At 36.2% G+C, this 25,751-nt stretch overlaps 1 protein-coding gene across 2 annotated transcripts in view; it reads right to left on the bottom strand.

Annotated features, from left to right (window-relative positions):
* Window positions 1–1,893: 1,893 nt before the first annotated feature.
* MTNR1A (melatonin receptor 1A) overlaps window positions 1,894–25,751 on the bottom strand; it is a 45,154-nt gene continuing 21,296 nt past the window's right edge. For both annotated transcript variants that reach the window (XM_040557106.1, XM_040557107.1), the window contains one exon: window positions 1,894–2,823. In XM_040557106.1, the coding sequence (XP_040413040.1) occupies window positions 1,955–2,689 (735 nt within the window). In that variant the 5' untranslated portion in view covers window positions 2,690–2,823 and the 3' untranslated portion in view covers window positions 1,894–1,954. The remainder of the gene's footprint in view (window positions 2,824–25,751) is intronic.

The raw sequence follows: 25,751 nt of genomic DNA, 5'->3' as shown, positions 1-25,751 counted from the left end.
ACTGGCGAGTTCAGCTCCAGGTTTTTATGATGTTGTTTGTTAGTTCCATTGTCAACTTGACACAACCGTGTGAGAACATGAGGCACCTATTTTTAAGGTAAGAAGCTGGTCATTGACAAAGTGTCAGTGGGGTTTTCAAGTAAATACGAAAGTGTTCCTTTCTAGTTCATTATTAAGTCACAGGGATGCAAATCTACGATCAAAGAAAGAAGAGATACTGTGAGATCTGTAGAGTGTTTAAGGAATTAAATAATATAGAGTGACTGTTGGTTTCTAAGCCATATAAGATCAGGAAAATTTCCAGTACAGCAAGTAATAATTCCAATGAATTACTTTGTCCATTTTTAAATATAGATTAACAGACGTATGACAGGCTACACAGAAACTCTAAGTCCAGTTGAAGTGATTGGAATTGGCATGGAAAAGCTCAAGCATAATTGAACATCAGTGCAGGTATGAACACTTGAGCACTAAAAGGTAGGACAGTTGACTGTTGGAGCATTTATCCAGAGCTAAATGCTCCTTCTCTTTAAAGTCAGTTCGAAGGTGAATCCTATTGTTGTCAATTGCTTTCCTCCCCCAGAGGACTTTGTTATAAACAGAGATTCATTGTTGCAAGAGTCAGCCTGTCTAGCTGTGCTTCCTCCTTTCACAGTGTGCTTCCCCTCACTGAAAAGGCCCCTGCTGTCTGTGGAAAGTCCATGTAGCAGGTCCTGTCCTGGGAGTCATGTGTTCCTCCTTGTTCCAGTGCCATGAGTATCATCTTCTATTATTTAAATGTGTCCAATTGTTCTAGGTTATTAGACTATTTTCATGATTGTGGTAAACACCTAATGATTATTTTGAAAAGCGTATCTATGGCAGATAACATAATAATGTACATGTCTCAGGCTATGCTCAGGAGATTGAGTTGAGAAATATGTCACATGCTTGTTCTGTAAATATTTGTCATTTCCCAGTGTTTAATGAGATTAAGATTCCACTAACCAGACAAACTGTCATCCTCACCCACAGTCCCTCTTAAAAACATTGATCTTCTTGCAGAGATTCAGATATTCCATACTGTACATAAATGAGAAACAATGGCCCTTCCTTGCTTATGTTTCTAGGAGGTGTGTCCCCAGAATCCCTTCTGGGGAACTTCCCAGTTTTGTGAATTTCTGTCTCTTCAGAAAGAATGGTATTTTGTATTTCCCTCTCCACTCCTCCTACACCTTTTTTCTTCCCCAAATGGCTTAAGCTGACAAATCATGTCTCTTTTCTTTCCTTCCTGTTTAGCCTCCTGCCTCTGTAGCTTTGAAGACAGTGAGTCAGTCATATTTCTCCACCTAAAAACTGTTTTAAAATTGAGAAGTCAATTGGGAATGCCATTCCAAGGAGGGCTGATGAGGTTTAGCCTCCACAAAATGTATAATCATGTCCATTTTAGGAGCAAAGCAATATAGGTAGAGGTACTTATAAAAAATCCTGATGACTTTTCAACTAGCTTGATTTCTTACTGCACATTTCCTAATACGCTTCCTAATGGCCTGATTTCATCTTTCAAAATAAGTTCTCAGTGGTTTTAGAATCAGGACCATAGCTTGGCCAGAAGAAGCAAGCAGAGAGCAGTGGGAATAGTTTTGTGGTTTCTTTTATAGAGCCAGGCAATGTGGATATTTCTGTTTCAATCTATGTCTAGTTCTTTGTCTCCATTTATGAAGAGAAAGAAGTATCCATGCATAATTTGTAATGCCATTAAGGATGTCACTGTGTTATATGAAAGATACAGCAATGTAGAATCGGGTCTGCATGTCACGGCTCTGTAACTTGGGTTCCCAGATACCATGCAAAGGATTCAATAAAAGTGCCTTCAGTGTAGAATAGATACTTCACTATGATGTTTAACAGTAGTTCCACTAAAACAGATACTTTATTTGGATGCTGTGGAGGGACAATAACAGGGTTCCAGTTTTCACACAGAGTCCACCTTCACTTGATTGTTGTTTGTAAGCAGCGGAGAAGGTTTACTTTTCACCCTGTCTGCTGCATCATTAGAACTGTCCTGGAAAAAAACTTTTGCTGTACAAAAACTGACAATAATTCTCTTGTATTCTCTTCTGAAGTTCTGATTCAGGAGTCCGTATATGATAGCGTTAAGGCAGCTGTTGAAGTATGCCATGTAATAGCTCGACACGAACAACCACTCTGGAATCCTAGGGATTACAGTTTCTGGGCTGACCGCCACAGCAAGGCCTATAAAGTTCAAGGGAGCCCAGCAGACTGCAAACAGTACAAATACCACAAACATGGTTAGAAAGTTTCTGAAGTCGTGTGGTTTCAGTCTGGGGTTGTTGTCTGGTTTAACCCTTCGTCTCACCTGAATAACAAGGATCCATATTCTCAAGTAACAGAAAGAAACTATGGCCATGGGAAGCAGGAAGTGGAAAAACACGACTGCTATTGTATACGCAGAGCTCACTGACTGTGCAAACGTGCATGAGTAAATCCTAGGGTCATACTGGAGAGACCCCACAAACAGGTTGGGCACGATAGCAACAACTGTTAGGATCCAGATAAGAACAACGTAGCACAAAGAATTCTTGTCACTGTACAGCTTGTCATATCTGAGGCTGTGGCAGATATAGCAGTATCGATTGATAGCGATGCCGGTAATATTGAAAATTGATCCAATGACACTTAGACCCATCAAGAAGCCACTAATCTGGCAGTGAAGGTATCCCAGGTTCCATCCGTTGTGAAACACAGATGTGAGGACCAGTGGATATGGATAGATTGCTACGACCAAGTCTGCAATTGCCAGGCTTACCACAAATATATTTCCTGCAAAATAAATATAAAAAGAGAAGTGTTAGCTTCTCATTTGCTCTCTTCCATCACTTCTGCTCTCAAAACATTAACAACCACCCTTAGTGGAACACTTTAATTAATTTCTAGTTTCCAGGTTGAAGTTAATTTTTGCATATCAGAAATGACACTCATTTTTAATCTAAAGAAGATGCTGAATTTAAACATGCACCATCTAAAAGAGAACTGTCTATGGGTTTAATTACCATGACCTACTATTTTTATCATCTCATTTATTTTGATTCTCCTAATCACAGAGACCCAGAATTCAGATCATATTAAAATATTCATAACTTTAAGACTTGGTTTGGCTTTAAATAGATCTCTCTTGAAAAATCAGCATAAATAAAATGATTGCTAATACATTTCAAGACTCACATTTACCTTCCATATTTAACTTAATTCCTTTTCCTTACATTATCTCTTAGTTTTTCCAGTTCTGAAGTATTGTATTTCAAACTTCCACTAAAGTGACATCTTCTTTTTGTATCTGCTGGATAGCACTTAACTAAACCATTGCAATTCATACTTTGGGAAGTAGCGTCATAGGAATTTAAAGTAAGAATTTCTAAGTGTCTTGCTGGACACAAACTAAGTTGTCTTTCCTAAATTGAGAGACATACTCTTCAGTAAAACAACTTATGCCAGGCAATGACCAAGACAGTTCCCACAGACTGCCACATTCTTCTTTGTCTCCTAACTGAAAAATTAAGCAATCATCCATTCTCTTAGTTCATTTGTGAATTAAAGCAAAGGGAAATTATTTTAGGTTTTCTTATTTTTTTAGACGCCTCTCTGTTCTTCAAAGACAACAGAACCCATCATAATTACATTCAGTCTGAATAGATTTTTTGAGCATAGATAATATATATATATATTTAAAAAAAAATACTTTAACAATAATCCACCTGAATACCTCCCAACCATTCTAGTTCCTAAGGAGAAAGTCACAAGATACACTGATACAGCTTTTCTTCATTTTTTTAAAAAATAACTACTACATGTATATGTCTATTTATTTGCATCCATATCAACAGAAAGCTATAAATGTGTAAATATATATATATAGGTATAGGTATACAAATGTATATATGTGTGTATATAAGTATGCTTGTGTTTGGAATCGTATTTTGGAGCTCTGAGATTATTCACTAAAGATGAAATATAAGCTCCTATTGCAACCTCTAAGAAAATATATTGCTAGCTTTAGATGACACAGAATTTCATTAATAATCCAAATTAGCTTTGGTGAACTGTGTTATACATTTATCTTAAGCAGACACAAGACAAATAAATTAGAATAGACTTTTAAAAAAGGCAAAAATACTTATGAACTAATAGTGCATTTTAGCTGCTATAATTCTCAAAAATAGTTTTTTGCATTTTATCTGGAAATTTAATTTTTTAAAATATATATTCTCTCACTATACTTATACTGTACATGGTCAGGGAGGAATATTAAATCTGCAAACACCTTCAGACAAAAATATAGCAATTATTTGTCTCAGGATGACAGTTGTTCCCCCCCCCCCCCCCCCCCCTTTTTTTTTTTTTAAGTTTTGATACAAGCATGAAATACCATGTATGACATTTATACTTGTGGCAGTTGGGATAAATGGCCTCAGCTAAAAGACTGCTACACTAGTTTTCATAGATTTTGTATCTGGATTTATAAATCTCTATGGTGTCTGTAGTTGTTTCTTCTTTTTTCCTGCAAATTCACTGCCAGACTGAAATATGCTTATCCTAAAGGCTTTGGCAGAATTCCAGATCATTTCAGCACAAACATCACAGCTCCTTTAAGCAGAAGAGGACAAGGAAAAAAAACGTTGCTTTCAGAATTTACCCTTGACATACTGGCAAGTGATACAAGGATGAATCAAGAGACTAGATGAAACTCAAGAGCTCTGTGTTTAGCTTGTGAACTGAGAAGTGGAAAGTGAATGAAAAGTTGCTGTTGGTGAGTTTCCTAAAATCCCTCTCCTCTGCCTCAAATGCTGCAGATTTCAAGAAATGACACCATATAAACTCTAGATGAGACCCTTATTAAAGAATACTTGAAGAATCCAGTTTACGTTTGCTTTTAGATTTTCCACTTAGCTGGAAATTTACCACACCAGGCTTTTCTCTGTGACATTCCCTGCAAAATCTATTGGTGCTCTTCATTAATATTGGCATTATTATCATTATTAATACACTTGAGACAAAAAGTTCAGCTACTGATAAGCAAAAAGATAAAAAGTGTGTGGTTTTTTTCCCCCTCTGTTAAAAGAAGAAAGGTGTCGTGCTCTTCTCTGAATTGTTTAAGCTACCCTATGCTTTGGCAAACAACTGAGTCTCAGAATAGGCACTCTACCTCTGAAACAGCCAAATTTTAGGCTTCTACAAAGCAGGGATCCCAGATTATCTTTTCAGTAGGCTGCCAGAGAGCCTCAAACCCTCAAGGCCTTGGAAATTCAAGCTGTTTCATAAGGAAGTTGCAGGCTATTCTGGGAGCCTGTCTTAAAAAATCATGAGCAGGGAGACCAAACTCCCTGGCTGTCAGCTCATGGTTAACATGTCAGGTGGATGACCAAAGCGTTGGGCTAAAAGTCTGGCTGGAAACCAGATACCTGCTTGCAGAGAGGGCTTTTAACTTGCCTTTCAGGAAAGGTTATCTTCAAATTTGAGTTCTGATACATTTTCCTTGTGAACATGGAAACTTTGCCATTAAGACAGAACAGAAAATTCAAGTAAAAATTATTTGGGTTTCATATGTTTGCTGTGTGTTTTGAAGTTTGTTGTTTCAGACTCTGAAGTCAGATCTAAAATAGTGTTGAGCTTTCACATGTTTTCTAGTACGGGCTCTAAAATGTGATTCCAGATTAGGTATCCACTATTAATGGTAAATATTGATATTATATTAAATTCCCATATACTTAATGGCATATTGTGAAAATACAATAATCTCTTATGTTTGTGGAGCACTTGGCATTGTAGTGGTAAATACCGTAAAAAAGATTGAGGAATAAATTAGCTTTTATCCTCGGAGTTGGGTTTGAACAGAATGCTATAAATGAAGGCTGAAGCTCCATATTGAACTTTTCCAAAAAAAAAAAAAAAAACCCAAACCACCAAAATCTTCAATAACTCTTCCTGGAACAAAAAGTATTCATCCTCTGCAGAGAATGAGATTATGTTGCTATGAGAAAATGTGATTTATGTAACTAGAATGCATTACAGTGCATTAACACCAGTTGGCTGAACTGTGAAGGTAGAGGTTGAATTTCTCTACTTTGCCATTTAATAAACTTAAGCAGCTGCTGTGATATGGATGTGTGGGGGAAGAAAGGTAATCTCATGGTTACCAGCTGTAGCAGGCTCTGCTTTTGGATGCAATCTAAAGCAATGTTCCATTAAATATTTTCACCGGTGTTACTGAAAAGACACCTTTCTGCTCAGCAAACACGTAGCAACATCAGACCCGTCTGCTGAATAAAAAACAGCTTTAAAACAAAAGAAAACAAACAAGTGCTCTCCCAGACAACTCAACTTTTCCAAGAGCAAAAAAACAACACAAATTGAATATAAAAACTGTGACCATGGCAGATTATAAAAAAATACATTTGTCTTTAATCGTCGGAATGTCAAAATGAAAATAGCGACATGAAATGAGAACTACATGATGTTTTATCACTGACAACTAGTATCTGTGTAACATATACAATTTACTATGCAGGTTGTTATTCCCTAGGTATAATGTTAAATAGGTCTTTGTGAACGGGAATACAAACTTTTCCAGAAATTTCCAGAAACTAAAGTAAGTGCAGAATATTAATGGGAAAAAAATATAATTACTTAGTCTAAATGACGCTATGTGCCTCCCATAGACTTAGACTGGAAGGCTGAGCACATTGCCAGATTAAAAAGAAGGACAAAGTTTTTCTTCAATTTCAGGAGCAGAACTGAGGGAAATGAGGTCTGCAGAGCTATTTCCTAAAGTGTTGAGGCTGTGAAGTATTTTGACTCTCAACATTTTTAGCCTGGAGAAAAGTGTATTGTGGAAAAGGAACAAAATAGGATATTTACCTAAGGAACAAAATAGCAACATTGTAAAGCCATTAGTAACTTCAGCCAGAATTTCTTGGTACTAAGTAAATCTGAATGAATTGTAGAGATGTCATTTTGCTGGCAACAATGGTAAAGCTATTATTTCTCCTCCTTTTTTTCAAAGATATTTCTGAACCTTTAAATTTTGGTTGCTAGGTCATTATTTCTGTTTACCTATTTTAAATTATTTCCCATAATAAATAATGTATTGGCTTCTTATTACAAATGCTTTCCAGACATAGACATCATGTTTTCAATTTGCAGTTACATTTTGTGGTATAAATGTTACATTTCCTGTTCATGCATTAGTTCCTCCCATTGTACCAAGTGTAGCTAAGAGATATAGAGTCTTTTTACATACTGGGAATGCTTTTGCTTTTAGGCAAAACTAAACAGTACATGTATCTGTCATTGAAGTCATGTATGTACAACACTTTTGTTTCAGTGGCCATTGACTCAGCTCTCTAATGTTTACTTGTTAAGTGTATCTTTATATAATGAGGATAGTAAAAACATTTGCAATGATGGACCACCTATGAGATCAAACTTAATTTCCAACTACCAGTTCCATACCATTCTTAATGACTGTCTTTTTTATTAGCTATGAGATACTGCCAGATGTGCTAAGTCACCTCCAATTGTTCCATAACTAGGCTTGATTAACAGGATGCTTAGCTATAAATTTAGATCAGGTTTACTAGAAGTTGCAATTTGTTCAAATATCGTGTTGCCAAGAGTTTTATGTCTGTAGTTTCTATATATTTAATGGTACCAAGCTTTAATTTTCATCTTAAAGCACCCACTGGTCACTCTAATACTTTTACTGATTTTCTTCAAGGATAGCTTACAGATTTCACAGCATTTTGAAATGTTTCTCATTAATCCAACCCTGGCTAAGAATGTGAAGCTGAGGCTGTGTGCTGCTAGGTGAACACAAGACTAACAGTAGGTGCATGCCGATGAATACATAGAGCAGGAAGGAGGAAATTCAAACATGGTACCTCACAGCCATGACTGAACAGAGCACCATTCTGACAAGTTTACATCTAGCAAAAGTGACAGCACTGATAAAAAGCTGGCAAAATACCTAGCTCAGGAAACTTGTAGCTCCCTTACACCACAGGATGGTAGAAGGCGGTGATTCTAGAATACAAGGCATCACAGGAAGTGAGGCAACAGGCTGGTTTATGAAGAAAGCAAAATCAGATGTCTAAGTGTAATATTCAGTGCAATTTGCCATTTTTTGCTCCTAAGAGCTGGATTTTCTTCCCTGGAAAGGCATTTTGTTAGGCATATCTGTTGCTCATGCCTCTGCTTCTCTTACATGGCTGTTTCCATGCACAAAATGGTGTCACAATGTCAGATGTCAACACTAGATTTGTCTCATAATCTGTGAACATTTTTGCCCTGAACGTTGTTCCATTAGCACTAGTGTTTCACTTTTAAAGACATTAGAGCCAAATACAAAATCAAGGAGTGAAAGCTGTTCTTGTGAGTACCTAATGCAAATTTAATAAAATACTCGTGTTCACTTATCTGGAGACAGAACTTAGTTCTACAGGCACAGCAATGCTTCTCCTTGCGATCTTAACCAGTCATGACCTTAACCAATCATATGGTTTCAAGAAAAGAAAGATCTGTCCAGAATCTTTCTAGGATCAATTCAATATCAGAAATTTGCTGTACCTGGCAACACAGTTTGGGATTTCACAAAGGTCATGTGCAATAAAGCTATCAAGTAAAAATATCTGTAAGTGGGGCCAGTGACCCCTGCTTCTTTGGCATAATCTCAAAGCCAAGTAAGGTTACCTAGGCAAGCAAGTGTGCAGACAGTCCCAGCTTCACTGGATTTTAAAGGTTTGAGAAACTAAGAGTCCTTGCAGCTCAGCATCAAAATGGCACAAAACAGCTGAACAGAAATGTAGGAATAAATATTACATAAGCTCCAGTTACTCCTGGGAGCTTCATTCACTTTACGGATCATAATATCAACTCCCTTAGATCTGAAAAGCCTATTTTTAAACTAAAGATGCTATTTATAAACTTGCCCTAAATCAAGAAGTCCATGTGTACATTAAATTTAAATAGCGTGATGGGCCTGTGGGTTTTTGCTTCTGATTAGCAACTTAACCCACATGCTGCAGGTGGCGATGCAATGAAATATGAATGGCTAAAGCCCACAATGCACGTTTTAGCTTTAAATGCAGGGAGGAAAACCTCCCTTTCTCTTTCCTTTTAAACTGAAAAAAAGACCCTGTGTTATTTAGCAATTTTCGTAAATCCTCTTTCAAAAGTCTCTCATAATGGAAGGGATTTTCAGATCCACTGTAATCTAGTTGGAATACTAATGAAGCCAACTGTGTAATTATAGACAGGACAATTGCCTATAGCTGTAATGATATTGGGATGGTAGCTTGATAGCACTGAGGTGAAAGAATTAAATATTTACAGTTCAGACTCATTAACAATCTTGCTAAGGTAGAGATTCTGAGTGTCACAGAACTTCAGATGCTGCAAGGACCTAAGTAGCCTCAACTTTTTAGCTGATAGAAATCCAGGGTGTTGAATGTTACAGGTCTGAACAGCTGGCAAACTGTGTAACAGTATATTTGAAAGCTAGGATTTAATTATTATTATTTTTTAATCCATGTTATCAGAATTACCTGTAATACTTTATTCCAATGTGCTGTAGGTTGAAGAAAATCTGACATAATCAGCACAGCATGAATGAAAGATCACACTGATGCACTCTGAAAAGAAAATGTTATACTGTATTTAGATTATACTAATTACCATACAGAAACTTCCAGGGAAGCTACAGCAGCTATTTAATTTGAAATGCCTATGCCATCTTCTGGCCAAGAAAATTAGATGCATGGAAGAGTAATTGGCAGAAAATGGCAGTGAGGAATTACATAATACTCAGCATAAAGGAATGGAGGATTTGGGTGTCAGGTCTGTACTGGCTGTAGCCAAACAGTATGTAGATGTGATTACGTAGTTCTGCAGATATGCAGATGACACAGAGTTTTCTGTGACTTTATCACCTGCTATCACACCTTTTTCTGTGGTTCCATGGCCCACGTGTGAGTGAGATAGCTACTACACTCCTTCTTGCAGTCTAAAAGCATTTGTCAGTGCTATTCTTGGTGCTTCAGTCATGAGAGAAAAGTGATGTGAGTTTTACTGTCAGGCAGAGAAAGGAATTGAGTACATATGCTGGGCGAGTGCTACAGACTTGGGGATGTACCTTGCCTCTGGCAGTTCTGTGTGACATGTCAGGGCTGCTTGGAAAATGTCTCTTGTATTGGACCTCTCATAGGATAGGAGTGCTTAGCTTGTACTAAGCAGATTTAGTAGGTGCATGGGACATTGAACATAGCAGTGGCGACACTGAGGTATTGCTGGGTGTGCTGAGAAGGGCAATGTTAGCCACTGGATGAATTCGTGTGCCATGAAATATAAAGCACCCAAGAAAAGAAAAGCAGCAGTAAAGAAAAGCCTGGGCTACCATTGTACATTTAAGCACCTAATGCAGCAGTAGACGGGACTTGACTGAAGTCCTCTTGTGGGTCTAATCTTAAAGATCTAGTGGTGGTCAGGGTTTGGGTCTTTTGAAGAATTTTTAAGAAGTGCAGGCTGAAAAAGGATTTTAAATACTAGCAGTCTGAGCTAATACTGAACCTTAAGATACACTCGTCATTCAGTTAAATTATGCAGTGCCATGAAATATTTTGCCTTGGGAGTCTACATAGTACATTCATATCCAAGATACTTTGCTTTAGAAGCAGCAGCAAACTGAACATGACTTTCTGTTCTTATATCTATTCTATCAGAATAACATCTAGCTAATATGCATTTTCTTTGGTATGAAGATTGCATTACACTGCCATTGTCATACACATTTTTACTTTTATAATCTAGAAGTAACAGTTGAAAGTGACTTTTGTTTTTATTTTTTTAAACACTTCATTGACAAATCTCCAGTAGATGTTGGTAAAATAAACACAGTTTAATTGCTATTTGACATAAGTTTGAAGTGCTGTATGCATATTTCCTGATACTCAGATATCACTGTAGTTCTGTGCTCCATTCAGTGAGTAAATGTATACTTTGCCAGTTCTAAGGGTGTTCTTCACCTAAATGCATAACTCATGACAATTAATCCAGTCAGATGCAATTCTGTTTAAATCATTCTTAACATAAATTTTGTTCTGCCTACCCAAGCTAGGGAAGAGGATGAGCATAACAAAATATCCAGAAGGCTGGTACAGACATTTAAGAGAATCAACAAACCCTTCTATCTCACAGGTGGAAGTGAGAAACCAGGGCAAGAAGACATAGTGGTGGAGGTCTCAAGTTCTTCAACCCTGGTTTTGTCACTGTTATCTGCCTGGACTATTTCTTCTGCACTTCATTGGGCTGGTGTGATTTCAGGGTCATGGCATCTATTCCCTTTGAACATGAGCCCTCTTCCCATGATGACAGTATTTCAGAAACCAAATAGATTTGCCTGAGTAACTTATCCACTTTTACAGAAGGGATATTACTGCTTCAGATCTGATCTTTTCTCTCTCTCATTTTTATGATTCATTTGGGAGGAAAAAATATCTGACAGAACAGCCTGTTTTCCAACAATGTATTGCCTAGATGTTACAGAACACTGAGGCTGTCATCCCAGTTCAGCGAGCTGTATGAAGCCGATTACAATAACAATACTGCTGATGTCAGAGGATCACACTACTGAACAGCATCGCAGCACCGTAAGGACAGGAGTACATCTTCCCCCTTCAGTTCTATTTGCACTGAAGACTGGAAATAAATGGAAGGACAATAAAATGGTGCTATCACAGTTTAGATAACCAAAACTAATAACGCATTTCAGAGACTAAAACAAAGGGAAAGGGAGAAGCAGAAAATGGCAGAGATGGATGCATGTGAAATATAGTGATGGTTTTTATTTGTACAAAATCTCATAGATCTGTCAGGATAATTGCTAGAAAATGGAACGACACAGCCTTTTCCCATCCAAGTTCATATTTTGAGAAAGTAAGTAGGAAAAAACAACATGAAGACAGCCACACAGCTGACAGCAGGCTTACATACTGTAAATATGAAATTGCTTTCCTGAGTCACTTTTGAAAGTCACAGTCTTATGCAACAGGGTTTTATAGCTGAATTTATCAAAAAAAACCAACCAAACAAAAAACAACTATTCATGGGAAGAAAAAGAAGTTAAAAAACCCTGAAGAGTACAAAATAATCCATCTTCTTTCTGTTATGACTAATAACAGTATAGGTGGTCATTCAATCAATCCCATGTTTAACTGAGAGTCCACAGTAGAGAGCAATGCCTATTAAATGAGGTCATAAAACAGTCTTCCCAGTTCTTTCTCCAAAAATCAGCAATGGTGGGACATCTGTCAGGAAACTGGAAAATAGCGTGGAAAATTTGACTTAGACATAGTTAGACTTATGTGTATTTACTCTCACGTCCTCTATCCCTTCCCTTTTTCTCCATTGTTTTTCTTCCTTCTCTTATTTATTTCATCTCCACATCTTCTCTCCTTACCTCCTTAACACAAAATGTACATTCCCAACATAAATCTTTTTCCTCTCTTCTTTCCCCTCCCTTCTTCGTTTTCTCAAGTTTCTTAGAAAAGTTGAGAAGACACAGAAAATTCCTGTATTACTCTAGGCTTAGTGGTTCTAGGCAAGTGGTTTTGGTGTAATTACCGAATGACACAATTACAATGCAAATACAAATTAAAATGCAAAAATGCAGCCGCCTCCAGCTCTTCCTGCCTCCCTTTCATATCTTCTTTCTGTACTGTGCTACAGTAAAAAGCCAGGAGTGGAATGGTCCCAGACTACATGGTGCAAGTGCAATGGTGTCAGGTATCATTGGAAATTCACTAGAATTAGAATAACCGCTATTTTAATTGCAACAGTAGTGGGGTTTGTTGGTGAAAGTAATTCACAGTAGCAAGAGGATAACTCTTGTATAGCATGGGAGATGCATTTAGCACTGGAAACTGAAAGACCGTGAAGTGGAACTTAGACATGCATGGCAGCAAGGCCAAGGCTATTAACAGCTGTCTTCTCTATTGCTTGTCCATTGCTCTTTATGAAAACGAAATGGGAAAACGACAACTCTAGATTATGAGAGAGTGAAGACACCATGATGAGTAGTTCCTTTCCTCTGTAAAGACTTATCACCCTGAGAAATGTACTCTATAGACCAGCTAGTAGACTGTTCTAATCCAGCACTGAAATACCTACACTATCCTCCTGTGTATGGCCATAGCTTGCCAGAAGAATCCCTTTCTTAGCTTGTGCCTTTGTAATTTGGTGACCACCCACACCCGCTGTAGGGCTCTGCACCTGCCACACTGCGGTAAAAATAGGGTGAGAAATACAAATTAAACCTTAAGTATTTAAACTGAGTGTCAATCAAATTCAAAATATGACAAGGCAACAATTCAGGTTTCAGACAGCTTTCTTAGAAAAAACGTATTGGTGGGAGAAATCTGTGCAGGATTGCTGCAGCAAGCAATTAAAATGATAGCCCTGACAATTTAAGTGTGTCAAAAGCTTATAAGCAGGGGTATATTTTAGCCCTTTGTATAATTTAAAATACCATGGATTTAAATACATGATACAGGATAGGCTTATGAGAAATTGATGGCAGTAGGTAGTTTATTCACTATTGCCCTTATTTGTACAGGTGATTAATTATCAGATTTTAGCACCCCTATAGTATAATTGACTCAGAAACAATGTTTTTTTGCCTATATGAGATGTATTTTTTAAAATAGCTTGTTGATAAAACCTCAGGCAATAGTTGATATTTTACATTGGAGGAGGGGGAATGAAGGCATTGCACTATTTGAAGTAAAATATATTTTAAAAAAAATAGGGCAAATAGGAAATTTCTCTGCACCTAAACTTTATTTATTTATTTAGTTTTCGCTAAATATCTAATTTCTAGGGCTCTTAGAGAACAAAAATTGATTAAAAGAAAACTTTTTCTCAATATTCTAATACTATCCCCTGTACTTTTGGTATTAGTCTGCTGAATTTGACAGTTAAGCATCATAAAAGACTTCAGGTCTTTCCACAACATAGCATGATGAGCTTATATAATTGAGGTCTGCCTCTTAAAGGGACTTTCCTTCTCTTTGGTAAATACTGCCATACAACTCTAAAATTTTTCAATAACCTCTTGGTTAGTTAATTAGAAAATACATGACTTTAATGCATATTAGAAATGAATGGAGTTAGAATTTATGCCATTTATCCCATGAGTATTAAATGAAATTCTTTACTAAGTGCTCACTTACATGGGGGCAAGTAGGTTGGTGTGATGATGAATTTGCCAAAAATTATATCCTTAGAAGTAAGCTTATGACTAGATACGATTAGCTAAAATGATTTAGCTACTTCTTGAACTGACTTCAGACAAGTTGAACTAGTGTGACTGAGGAAAAAGATGGTTCTGGTTACTGAATATATCTCATAATTTGATTATTGAATTATTATTCCTCTCCAACTTGTTTTAGTTACTCCCATGTTGTACAGGTTGTTGTATAGGTTTTTTCCTTTTTTTTTTTTCTCTCTGTTGGTTTCATGAATAATAGTGTGGATTCATGAATAATAGTGTGGATTTTTTCAAAAAGCATTTTATTTTTCTGTTGTTTAAGTCCAAACCATCTCTGTATCAAGGGATGTAGTCAAAGGACAATGCGGCCAGGACACAGCTAATAGGAGAGAAATATATAAATACTTCTGGGTGTACCTGTGTATGTCTTTAGAATGTATCACTCAGGATTCCTGCTTAACCTGTAGCACCTGTCAAGTACAATGAAACACATAGCTGAAACTAATACTTGCTGTCAAAAATACTGGATTTTGTATTATGGTAATTCCGGTACAGTGGCATATAAAGGCTGTGCTATGATACCTCATCTGAAGTACTGGTACCCTGTGATTATTATTATGACTCAGAAATATCTGCACTTTAGAGAGTCCAAACACAATTTTTAACTGCAATGTAAAAAATATGAACCCTTCCTCTGTGGGAAAATAAAATATATTGGTGGTATAGTTTTCCAAAGCTAACCTTAGTGTCATAATATTATAGGTATAACAACTTGGCTGTTGGAGCTCCTTTGCTTTGTTAACGCCTATTTGTTCTCTTCTAAGCCTTCCTATCTTTAACTATGTTAGAGAGAATCTTACAAAAAAAGCTTTTAAGCAAACCGAGCAGCTAAATATAGACAGCTAAAGATAGTATATTTTAATTATTCAGTAAAAACTGAACATGTTCTCTCTCTGAACCTTACTCCTGAGTTCTCCGTCTTTTTTTAGGTACAGGTTTTTAGTGTGCCAACATACTTCATTATTTAACAAAATTTTAAAAAGCAGAAGACAACACTGTTACTTAGGAAGCTTAAAAAAAAAAAAAAGGAACACAAGAAAGGTGGGATAATTATTTCAATTTATACTAAAAAAATAATAATAAGGTTCTGTACAATCTGGATGTCAACGATACAGTCTATTTATACTATGTTACAAAACTGACAGGAAGCTTAGTATGAATAGAATAATAAAAGTAGTGAGCAAGTGGTAAGGCAGCCTTAGCTTCAGGCAACACTGAATGGTCTCCTTTTCTTTTTTCTTTTTTTTCTTTTTTCCTTTCCTTTCCTTTCCTTTCCTTTCCTTTCCTTTCCTTTCCTTTCCTTTCCTTTCCTTTCCTTTCCTTTCCTTTCCTTTCCTTTCCTTTCCTTTCCTTTCCTTCCCCCCCTTCCCTTCCCTTCCCTTCCCTTCCCTTCCCTTCCCTTCCCTTCCCTTCCCTTCCCCCCTTCCCCCCTTCCCCTCCCTTCCCCTCCCTTCCCCTCCCTTCCCTTCCCTTCCCTTCCCTTCCCTTCCCTTCCCTTCCCTTCCCTTCCCTTCCCTTCCCTTCCCTTCCCTTCCCTTCCCTTCCCTTCCCTTCCCTTCCCTTCCCTTCCCTTCCCTTCCCTTCCCTTCCCTTCCCTTCCCTTCCCTTCCCGTCCCTTCCCTTCCCTTCCCTTCCCTTCCCTCTTCTCTCTTCTCTTCTCTCCTCTCCTCTCCTCTCCTCTCCTCTCCTCTCCTCTCCTCTCCTCTCCTCTCCTCTCCTCTCCTCTCCTCTCCTCTCCTCTCCTCCTCTCCTCTCCTCTCCTCTCCTCTCCTCTCCTCTCCTCTCCTCTCCTCTCCTCTCCTCTCCTCTCCTCTCCTCTCCTTTCCTTCCTTTCCTTTCCTTTCCTTTCCTTTCCTTTCCTTTCCTTTCCTTTCCTTTCCTTTCCTTTCCTTTCCTTTCCTTTCCTTTGGTCTATTAAGGAATAATCACCTCATTTTTTAAAGATTATCCCTGTAAAATATTTTACAAGTGGCTGAATGCAAAAAGACATCAGCAATCAAATTTAAATAAGAGACAGCGAGCAATAAAAAGAAAAAAAAAAAAAAGGTCTATCTTCCACATCTCATCTAAAGCCTCCTAGATTTTCTTCCTTTATTTTCAGAAACATCTGTATTTAGCCTTGTAGGTGAAAAGATTGGAAAGTGAAAGACAGCTTGAGCTCCTCAAAGCGCCACTACAGACGTTTCCATGTATGAGCACAAAAATGGGTGCATTATCAGATTAATGTATTTTTGGAAGGCAGAAAGGCTTCCCCAGAAGATTCTTCACTCTTTCAAAAATTATGTATACCAAGACTAACAGTCTTCATTTGTGTGAAGGAAAACTGGTCAGTGCACGATGCAGGAGGAAATATTTTAGTACCTTTTAAAAAATCCCCTTACAAACTCTTTTATCGAACTTCTGCATGGCAGCTACAACCACTGATGAGAAATAATAATACTTGCTGTCATATTCATTTCCTAATAGACTTGAATTCATATTTTAGGAAAGGCCTGGGGGATTTTTTTATAGGAATTCCAATACCTGAAATACTCAGGACAATGTGAGTTCTTTATGATATTTTAATCGTATTTTATTACCAAGATCAACCTTTCTGTAAACCCGGTAAGGCGGGATGTTGAGCTGGTCAGAGATTAAAAATCTATTTACCTTCTCCTTACAGTGAGCTCAATAAAGAAAACAATTTAAGACAAGGAAGGATAAAAAGAAACCAGGTTCTCTCTGCTTTTTTTCATACTTTCAAGGTGGATCTCTCCTTCCAGGACTGATTTCAGTCAGAACGTTTTAACGTAATAAGGCTATTGTTCATACATAAAATGGTTTCACTGAAAAGACCAGTTGCTATTTTATAATCTTTTAGCACTTTCTATATCACCTTGCTCACTGAGACTGTTAATGTTCATAAAAATGAGAGAGAATCCCAATAACCAAAAAGGCAATGGCAGAAGCCTAGTGAAATTCTCAACCAACAATGAACACATCCCATATTTTGTATTTCTCACATTCGTTATTGCACACAATTTCTACACAAGACACCTGCAAATTTCCATTAGCAACACTTGCTTCATTTTTTATTTTAGTCACTTCATCCCAAGAAAAAACAACCAGACTAATGATTTCAAAGCAATGCTTTTACAGAAGATATTCCTGAGAGGCAACAGAACTAAAATATTAGCTGTTGCCTACTTAAAACTTTCAATTCTATAACCTGAACAGATGTTCCTTTTATGAAACATTGAGCTTTTAGAGGTTTACTTATTTTAGGTACTCATAAATCCTATGCTACTGGGAGTTGCAGCAGTTCAACAGCTATGAAATTTCTGGCCAATTGTTTTAGCTGCATGTCTGTGAAGTAATCATTTTTATTTATTTGCTATGCACATAAAAATACTCTAGTATTTGGGAATGTATTTAAGTTCTATCAGGAGTTGGAATCCTGTTTGTTAGCAGCATTTTATATTGGCCCAGGTTTTATTCTGTATACTAAAAAAAAAAAAAAAAGAGATCCTTTATATAATAATTTAGGAAAAATTCTTTATTTTCTTAGCTATTACTGCTAGTTTGGAAGAATTTTACTTTAGCTTCTAAACACTTTCTTTTCATTAAGCTAGAAATGATACAGATAAAAGCTTTGGTTTGGGTCCAGATCTGGATCATATCTAGATACATCGAGATGTGAAATGTGTCTCTAGAATTAATCACACCAAAGGAAGACTCACAGAATCTTCAGGATTTGCAGTCAGTTTTAAGTTTTTCTGAGACAAAATCATCAAATCAGTCTGAATTTGCATATCTGACAGCAGAGTTATGCCCACTGGCGTGGGCTACTTTTTCACTGCTTGTGAAGAGTTCTGCAAAGAGCCAGCCAGAACCATCATTAGAAATCTGTTTGGTTTAATTCAAGGATGTCATTAATTCAGTACATCATTTTGCCATATGAAAGATATCCGTCGCTTCACAAAGTTTAATGTAAGAAAACATTTTCTTACTGTAAAAGTGATCAGCCACTGGCACAGGTTGCCCAGAGTTGTGGAGACAACCAAAACATGGCTGGACACAGTACAGCAACCTACTCTTGCTGACCTTGCTCATGCCGGGGCGGGGGGGGGGGGGGGGGGCGGGACGACTAATGTAAATAAAAAAATTATAGAAAGGAACTGAATTTTTCTGTTTCACAATCTTAATTGTTATAAAATTAATGTCATGCCTTACCTGAGATGGCTTAAAGAATTATGGTCCCAAAATAATGAAAAGATTTTGAAATGAAATGAGCATATGAATATATGCTGAAATATAATGAATCTTTTCATATAATGAAAAGAGCATAAAGTTCTAGGATCTTGGTAACCAAGTGGGTTTGTGCCATATCTATTCACAAGTGAGACATTCTTGAAAAATGAGATTGACTAGACTCAAAATAAACTTCCTGAAAATATCAAGAACCCGCCTTCCTTATAGAAGTACTTCTTTGTAGGAAGTGTTTAAAACAAATAGATTATTTCTATATAAATAGAAAGTGTATGTGACACATTGCTGATTCAGAAAAGAAAGGAATACAGTAGTAGCAATATGAAGAAACTAACATTATGCCAGATCTTTCATTAATACTTCTGTACTAATCCTCAGCAACAGTACTACCAATTCTCTCAATAATATTTTGTGCCATTAGGGATTAGCAGCAGTAGTATGAAACAGGAGGCCTAACCCTGAGTCTAGCAGAGTTCAATTTTGTGGAATGCAGGTTAATCCAGCTTGAATTGCACTTAATCTTTGTTAGCAGATTAACAAAATATATTTTTGTGTTTCTTCTAGATTACATAGAAATGTTTGCAGAGATTAAGAATTGACATAGCTTAGAGCTCAATAACAAAAGCTTTATTGGTTATGATTTCAGCATAGGGAAAAACACTAATTGCAACTGACAAACGGTCTAGGAAATAGGAGGACACAGCAAATTGGAAGTTACAGAAAAAAAGAAAAAAGAAGGTTTTCCTGAATGTGTACATTTTTCCATAGGGACTTCCCTTTGTTCCCTTCTAGGTCAATGATTTTACAATTTCTCTATATAATGATGCAGCTGCAGGAGAAAAACTTTACACATATATGTAGTCATGCTTACATACAAATATATAGTAAAATATACAGGTACATGATGCCAAATTGACCCTGGTATAAATATAGCAGCAAGAAATAAACTGCAGGTGGCTGTGATAAAGACCTCTATGAATATTAGAGAAGTGTATGTCCATATCAAGTTTATGTCAGAAGCCTGTTTCTATTATAGACCATCAAACTCTGGTAACTTTTTGAGGTGCATTTACATGACTATAACTTATAGTGTGGCCAAAGTTGTTGAATAATGTTAGAAGACAAAGTGAAAGGATAGTACAAAATTAAGCTATTTAACATATTCAAAATCTTAGTGACAAATCTCACGCATTAGGGATGCTTTTTGCCCTTGTTGAGCACACATCAGCTTCATTAATATTAACTGGAGTGATTTATGTGTGTTTAAAACTGAAGATGACATTTAATAACTGCATAAGCAATTGCATGGATATGCATTCATATAACTCTACTACTCATTTCTAGAAATCATTGTCTGGAACATTTTAGTCTTGCTAAGTAGTCATGTTTTCTTTATATTATGTGTATTAAATATCTGTCCAAAACATATTAAATGCCCCCTTTTATTCAGCATTCCATGGTAACTAAATTACTTTCACATATGTGGTACTTTGGTTCCTCTAATTACTTACACAAGTTGATTAATAGTCAAACCCTTATTTTGTGAGAGGTACTGGAATTTTATTGCCGAAAGAATTGTCAGAAAAATATCTATAAAGTCATGTTTGTAAAAGGTTAAATAAATAAAAAATAAATCTTCCAAATTATTTATAGTAGCTTTATAGAATCCTATATGAACTCTTTATTTGTCTCTCTATATACAACACGATCTACTTCCAGATGACTAAACCAACTGATTGATCTGTTTGTAGTGCTCTTCTCCTTCATGTTCAGACATATTTACACTTTAGAATATAACCTCATCAAGAATTTCGAGACTTCTGAAATGTTTGCTGTTCTTTTCTTTATTAAAAAAAAAAAAAAAAGTCAGTCTTCTGCTTGTTATGGTTGTGACATCTTTTTCTCCCCCCCCAACTCCAAATGTAGTTGCATCCTTGTCTTCTCACCTACAAAATGAGTATCAAACAGAAGTTCATATTCTACTTATTAATTCATCTTTCATTGAGTCACCTAGTAGAACCAGCACAGCATCACCTCTCACTGTACAGTAGCACTCAGGCAAGGGGTAACCAATTATGTTAAATAATTCTCCTGGTGAACATTTCTATTTATCTATCTTCCCTTTTACTCTGTTGCTTGCATTTGTCAAAAAACAAATTAACATGCATCTCTGCCCTACACAGAGCATTCCTATACCTTTTTCTGAAACTAATTCACCAAGATTCTGTCAACTGAAGCAAAGAAATCAAAGTAATAAGGTAGCAGATGTCTTCATAGCTTGGACTGAGGTTTTAAAATGGGCCTCAGGGACCTGGATGCCCAGATCTCACTGAAGTTCATTAGGAACCAGAAATCTAGTTTCCTTGGTCTTCTTTGGAAATCTCAGTCACATTTTTCAGCAGTGCAAACAGCAGGTTGTATAAAGGAGTTATGATAGAAGAAAAATATAAAAGTGGCTTTTAATACTGTAGCAATTATAATGAACGAGCAAAGAAATAACTAGCTAATATGATTAAACATGCATGGTTCTGAAAACTGGAGATAACTGAACTTAAACTTACAATACCTAGAGACAGAAAGCAGATAACATCCCACTGTTTTTACCACTGTCCTAAAATGCCATATGTCTTTTAGTGTTGGAGACATTCCAACATCTGTGTTAGAATGGGTTTTTGGCATAGTTTCAGGAGTACACTTTCACATCGGTTGTGCTCCCTGTTATCCATGAATACACACATTTGCTTTTTATAGCTGTCTAGGAGAAAATACCATTGGAATTTTTAAAATCTTCCTATTATTTCAAGTAAATATGTGGATTCTGCAAGGGTCTAATTTTGGCAAATTTCCTTTTTTTCTTCTTTTTTTGAAGGAGGTGGGGGAGCAGAATATAAGGAGTATGTTGTTTGTGAAAAAAGCTGGAGAGCTTGCTGGGAAAAAGGCAATCACACACTTAAAAGAATACTTTGAGCTCATGAAAATTAAGCTATGTTTCCTAGCAAAGATGAACTGCAGTTTCTGTGAATGAATATGTACCTATAAAACATTCATGAGAATTCCATGCATTGAAGAGAATGAAATGAACCATCAGTCATTACCTGGACAAAATTATTACTGTATTTTAATGGATTTCAGCTCTTGTAAGGATTACAAAATGAGCCTTTATCACACTTTAATACCAGCTGACTGCTCAGTAAAGAACGCTGTTAAAATCCCATGTTCTCTCAGAGCTGAGCTCTAATTCAGTGACTCTACAACAGTACAATCAGTATGTTGATTCTGACAAGGGATGCATAAAATGGAATGCATTACAGTTGGGTTTGCATCTTAATCGTCTAAAAACATGGAACATTTTTTCCCTCTAGTGTCTGGTAGTAGAAATAACAGCTAGTTGAATGGATTTTTGAACAATTACAATATTTTATTTAATTTATAAATAATTTTCTTTAAATTAAAAGCACGTTAAAGTCTTAGTTAGACCTAATGGGATATTTTGAAATTATTTCCTAGTGAAGAATTAATATAAAGCCCAATTCTTATACTGAAATTAAGGAAAGTTTTCTTGTTGGGTCAATGGGCCTTGAATTTATTTGAGAAATGGTGGAAATGACATATCTCAAGACAAATTTTGGATGAGTTAACATTACACAACTGAGTTAGAGTGGTTATAGCAAATGTAGACTGGAACTCATTGCAAATGTGGTTATTTAGTAGAAGATAATCTATACATTTAGGTGTATCAGTAACATCTACACTATAAAGCAGTTGTTTCAGGGAATGGCCAGCATCTGTTAACTTGCAGTCAGGGCCTCATCTGCTCCATCTGAGCTTGTCTCTGTAGGCTCTATAATCTTAATACAGGGGAGCCAGAGGTTGATACCGGCACACATTAGAGCAGCTAAATTCAAGAGACTGAAGAGCAATCCAGAGTGCCTGCCATCTGTATCTGTCGTCTGTCCTTTCTCCAGCAGAGAAAAGCAGGCATGTAAGGTAGGAACTTCCACGTTTCGCATATGGCGCTATCCACTCTGTGTAGGGCACTTTGGAGAATGGATGATCAGAAGCTTAATTGCTGCTTTGAATGTCACCACTGTGACCTGATTTTGTCATTCAGTCCGCTCTCTAAATACACCCAATAAGTAACAAAAAAGAAATCAGACTAAACAATAGCATGTTTCTAGTCATCTACATGAAGCATATACATTCCCACAGAATTTACAATCTATTATATAATTACATTAAACTACAACTTACTGTGTGTAAATTGGACTTAGCTTGGATTTTGCTGCTGCTTGTGAGATTTGGTGAGAAGAGTCTAGTCTTGAACATCTGACCAGTTTTTCCAGGCACTGCTTTAGTGAAATTTATTATATCTTTCCTTTTAATAAAGATAGAACAGGCTCATATAGAAAGTAACGATGAAATTCTGCTATATTTTCTCTTGGTATCAAATCAGAAGTGTGTTGACAGAAAAATACACTATAAAATAACTAGAAGTCAAAGAGGACTAATATGTGGTAAATTCTGTAGTCCTAATTAAAAAAAAAAGGCTTGGTGTTGCAACAAAGTGGTCAAACTTGATGTGAGTAATTTGAAAGAAAGTCATCAGTCATTTAAAAATTTAAAGTCTGACTAGAGAATAAGATTCTGCATAGCTATGATGTTGCTTTATGGTAATGAATTACTTAAAAAAAGTCTGCAGTAATGGAAAATGACTGTCTGTTTGGAGACGCCAGCCCCCCTGTAGCTGCTAAGAGTAAGAGTGGAAGGAACTTACTCCAGTTCCAGTTACCTAAATGCTGGGGGATCTGGGTGGAGGTCCCAAAATAATTTTAAGGAGATCATAAATAAATAAATAAATAAATAAATAAATATCACAAATGGAAAAAGAAGAAAGAAAACTACAGGTTCTACCTAGCTGCTGAAAAATGCATGGCCTACCAAAAATGCTCACAAGTTACTGGAGAAAAAAAAAAAAAAAAAAAAAAGGAACCTTTACTCGTAAGTAGTTTAGGTATTTTTAAGTGTTACCATTGTGCTTTCATCTTGTAGATATTCATTTGCAGGTGTACACTATTTCACAAATAGACTGGAGTTTCGTTTTGAATGTTTTACAGTCTGGTCTTTTGTCCAGGTCTTTTACATCTCTACTGAACTAATCAGTTACTTGGACATTATCATTCCATAAATCTGGCATTCTGTTCCTGATGAGAAGAGCACACGCACAGCACTAATGTAATACCTGCCTATGGAAGAGAAAAGGCTTTCCACATATACTTCGGCAAGTTAAATTTATTTTAAACTACATGTTTGCTGAAAATATCATTGTACACAGAAATCAAACCAGGGGAGGATGATTTACCATACTTGTGAAATTCATGTACACATTTTATATGGTCAATTTGATCAAAAGCTAATATATCATCTATGAGATTCACAGTACTTCATCGTGAGATGAATAAAGCACTTCTTTTACAGCAGTTAAATATTTGGCCATGGATCACTCAAATTTCATTGTGTGCTTATACCTCTGAAATAAATATAGTGAACTATACTCCCATTCACATTCACAATCTTATGTACTTTAGATGGAGAAAGGAATGTCTGTGAATCTGAGGCATACTGATAACAATCTGGGGACAGTCTTGGTTTTGCTATGGTTAACACATGAACTGTTAGAAGTCCTCTTATCTTTACATAGAAGAAAAAAACAAAAAACAAGGGAAGTGTAACAGATATCTTTGGAAGACTGAAGTTGGAAGTAAAGGACGCTACCTTTATCATGTGTCTGCTAAGTACATTCAAACCATTGTTAAAGCTATTTCAAAACTGAAGGATTATTTCAGAGATTCTACAAGCCCAGATTCAATTTATCATATAGTATAAAAGTGACAGGAAAAAAACATCAAGGAAAAGTCCCATGAAATAAATATCCTCATTTATTCCTTAATAGTTTGCATTAACACTGTAGACTTTCAAGCAATGGCAAGAGCAGCAGGAGATACAATTTTCCACGTGAATAAACACTAGGATATTAAAAAAAAAAAAAGCTAATTACCAAGAAACATACAGTTATCTCCTATTACTCATCTCCTTTTACTTTTCTGCTTTTATTTGCAATATAAAATGTAATCAATTATCAGTAAAGAGCACACAATTGTGTTCACCCTATTTATGAACTATTTGTTGCATGTTATGTGAGAAGAACATTATCAAAAATGATGATTAATTTAAAATGCATATTCTACAGCCAGAAACATTTCTTTATAAACTAGAAGCTCTGAAAAGTCTGAAAGCCTGTAAAGTTTGCACACAGGATTCTAGAGGTGAAAAATAAGAGAGTGCCAGCTTCAAATTTTTTTTTTGATCACATAAAGAAATAATAAGAGCAAAAAGAAGCAAATTATGTCAATTTCCTAAGTTTCTGTCACATCTTCCTTCTGCTTTGAATGAAGCAAGCAATTACTCTTCTGGAGTTTATTTTATTTTATTTCATTGTTATTAACCTGTTTTTCTCTGTCTTTCATGACTGTCTTTCAACTAGCGCTTTAGTCTCTTTCTACATTTTGTTACAGGTCATATGTCTTTGAGAAGAAATAAATGATCTCCTAAAAGTTCCTTATTTTCTTTTTCCAGATCTAGTTTTATTCTTCTTAACTCCATATTCTTCTCTGAGGTTTACTTTCCAGGTTGCAAACCTTTCCATTGCTTCCTACCTGTTGAAGAGAAAGTGCTGATATCTTCTTTTAAAAGAAATATTTTCTTTAGCTGCATCCATTGATTTTACAGAGGCCTCTGATAGCGTACTCCTGTACTCCTAACTGAAGTAGTTTGGCTGGTACCCTACAGCAGAAGACTGCGTGGAATGACATTCCAAAAATGTATAACATATCTATGACATAAATCATAGATACAAGAAAATAAGTGCCAAATGCTATCCATTCTTAGTTAAAAAGCAGAGATAGTAGAGTTTGAAGTTGAAAACAAAACAAAAATGCCAGTAAATAGAATGTAAGATTAAGATTTTTACCCTGATGTTCAATCTCCCCAACATATTACTCATGTTCCAAATGCGTGTAGCTGCCACAGTTTTGGTGCCTATTCCCTTGATGCAATTCTCTATTTCCTC

The sequence above is a fragment of the Cygnus olor genome, chromosome 4, assembly GCF_009769625.2.
Source record: "Cygnus olor isolate bCygOlo1 chromosome 4, bCygOlo1.pri.v2, whole genome shotgun sequence".
Taxonomy (NCBI): Eukaryota; Metazoa; Chordata; class Aves; order Anseriformes; family Anatidae; genus Cygnus; species Cygnus olor.
The sequence above is the reverse complement of the archived record's forward strand: the minus strand, read 5'-3'. Positions and strand labels throughout refer to the sequence as shown.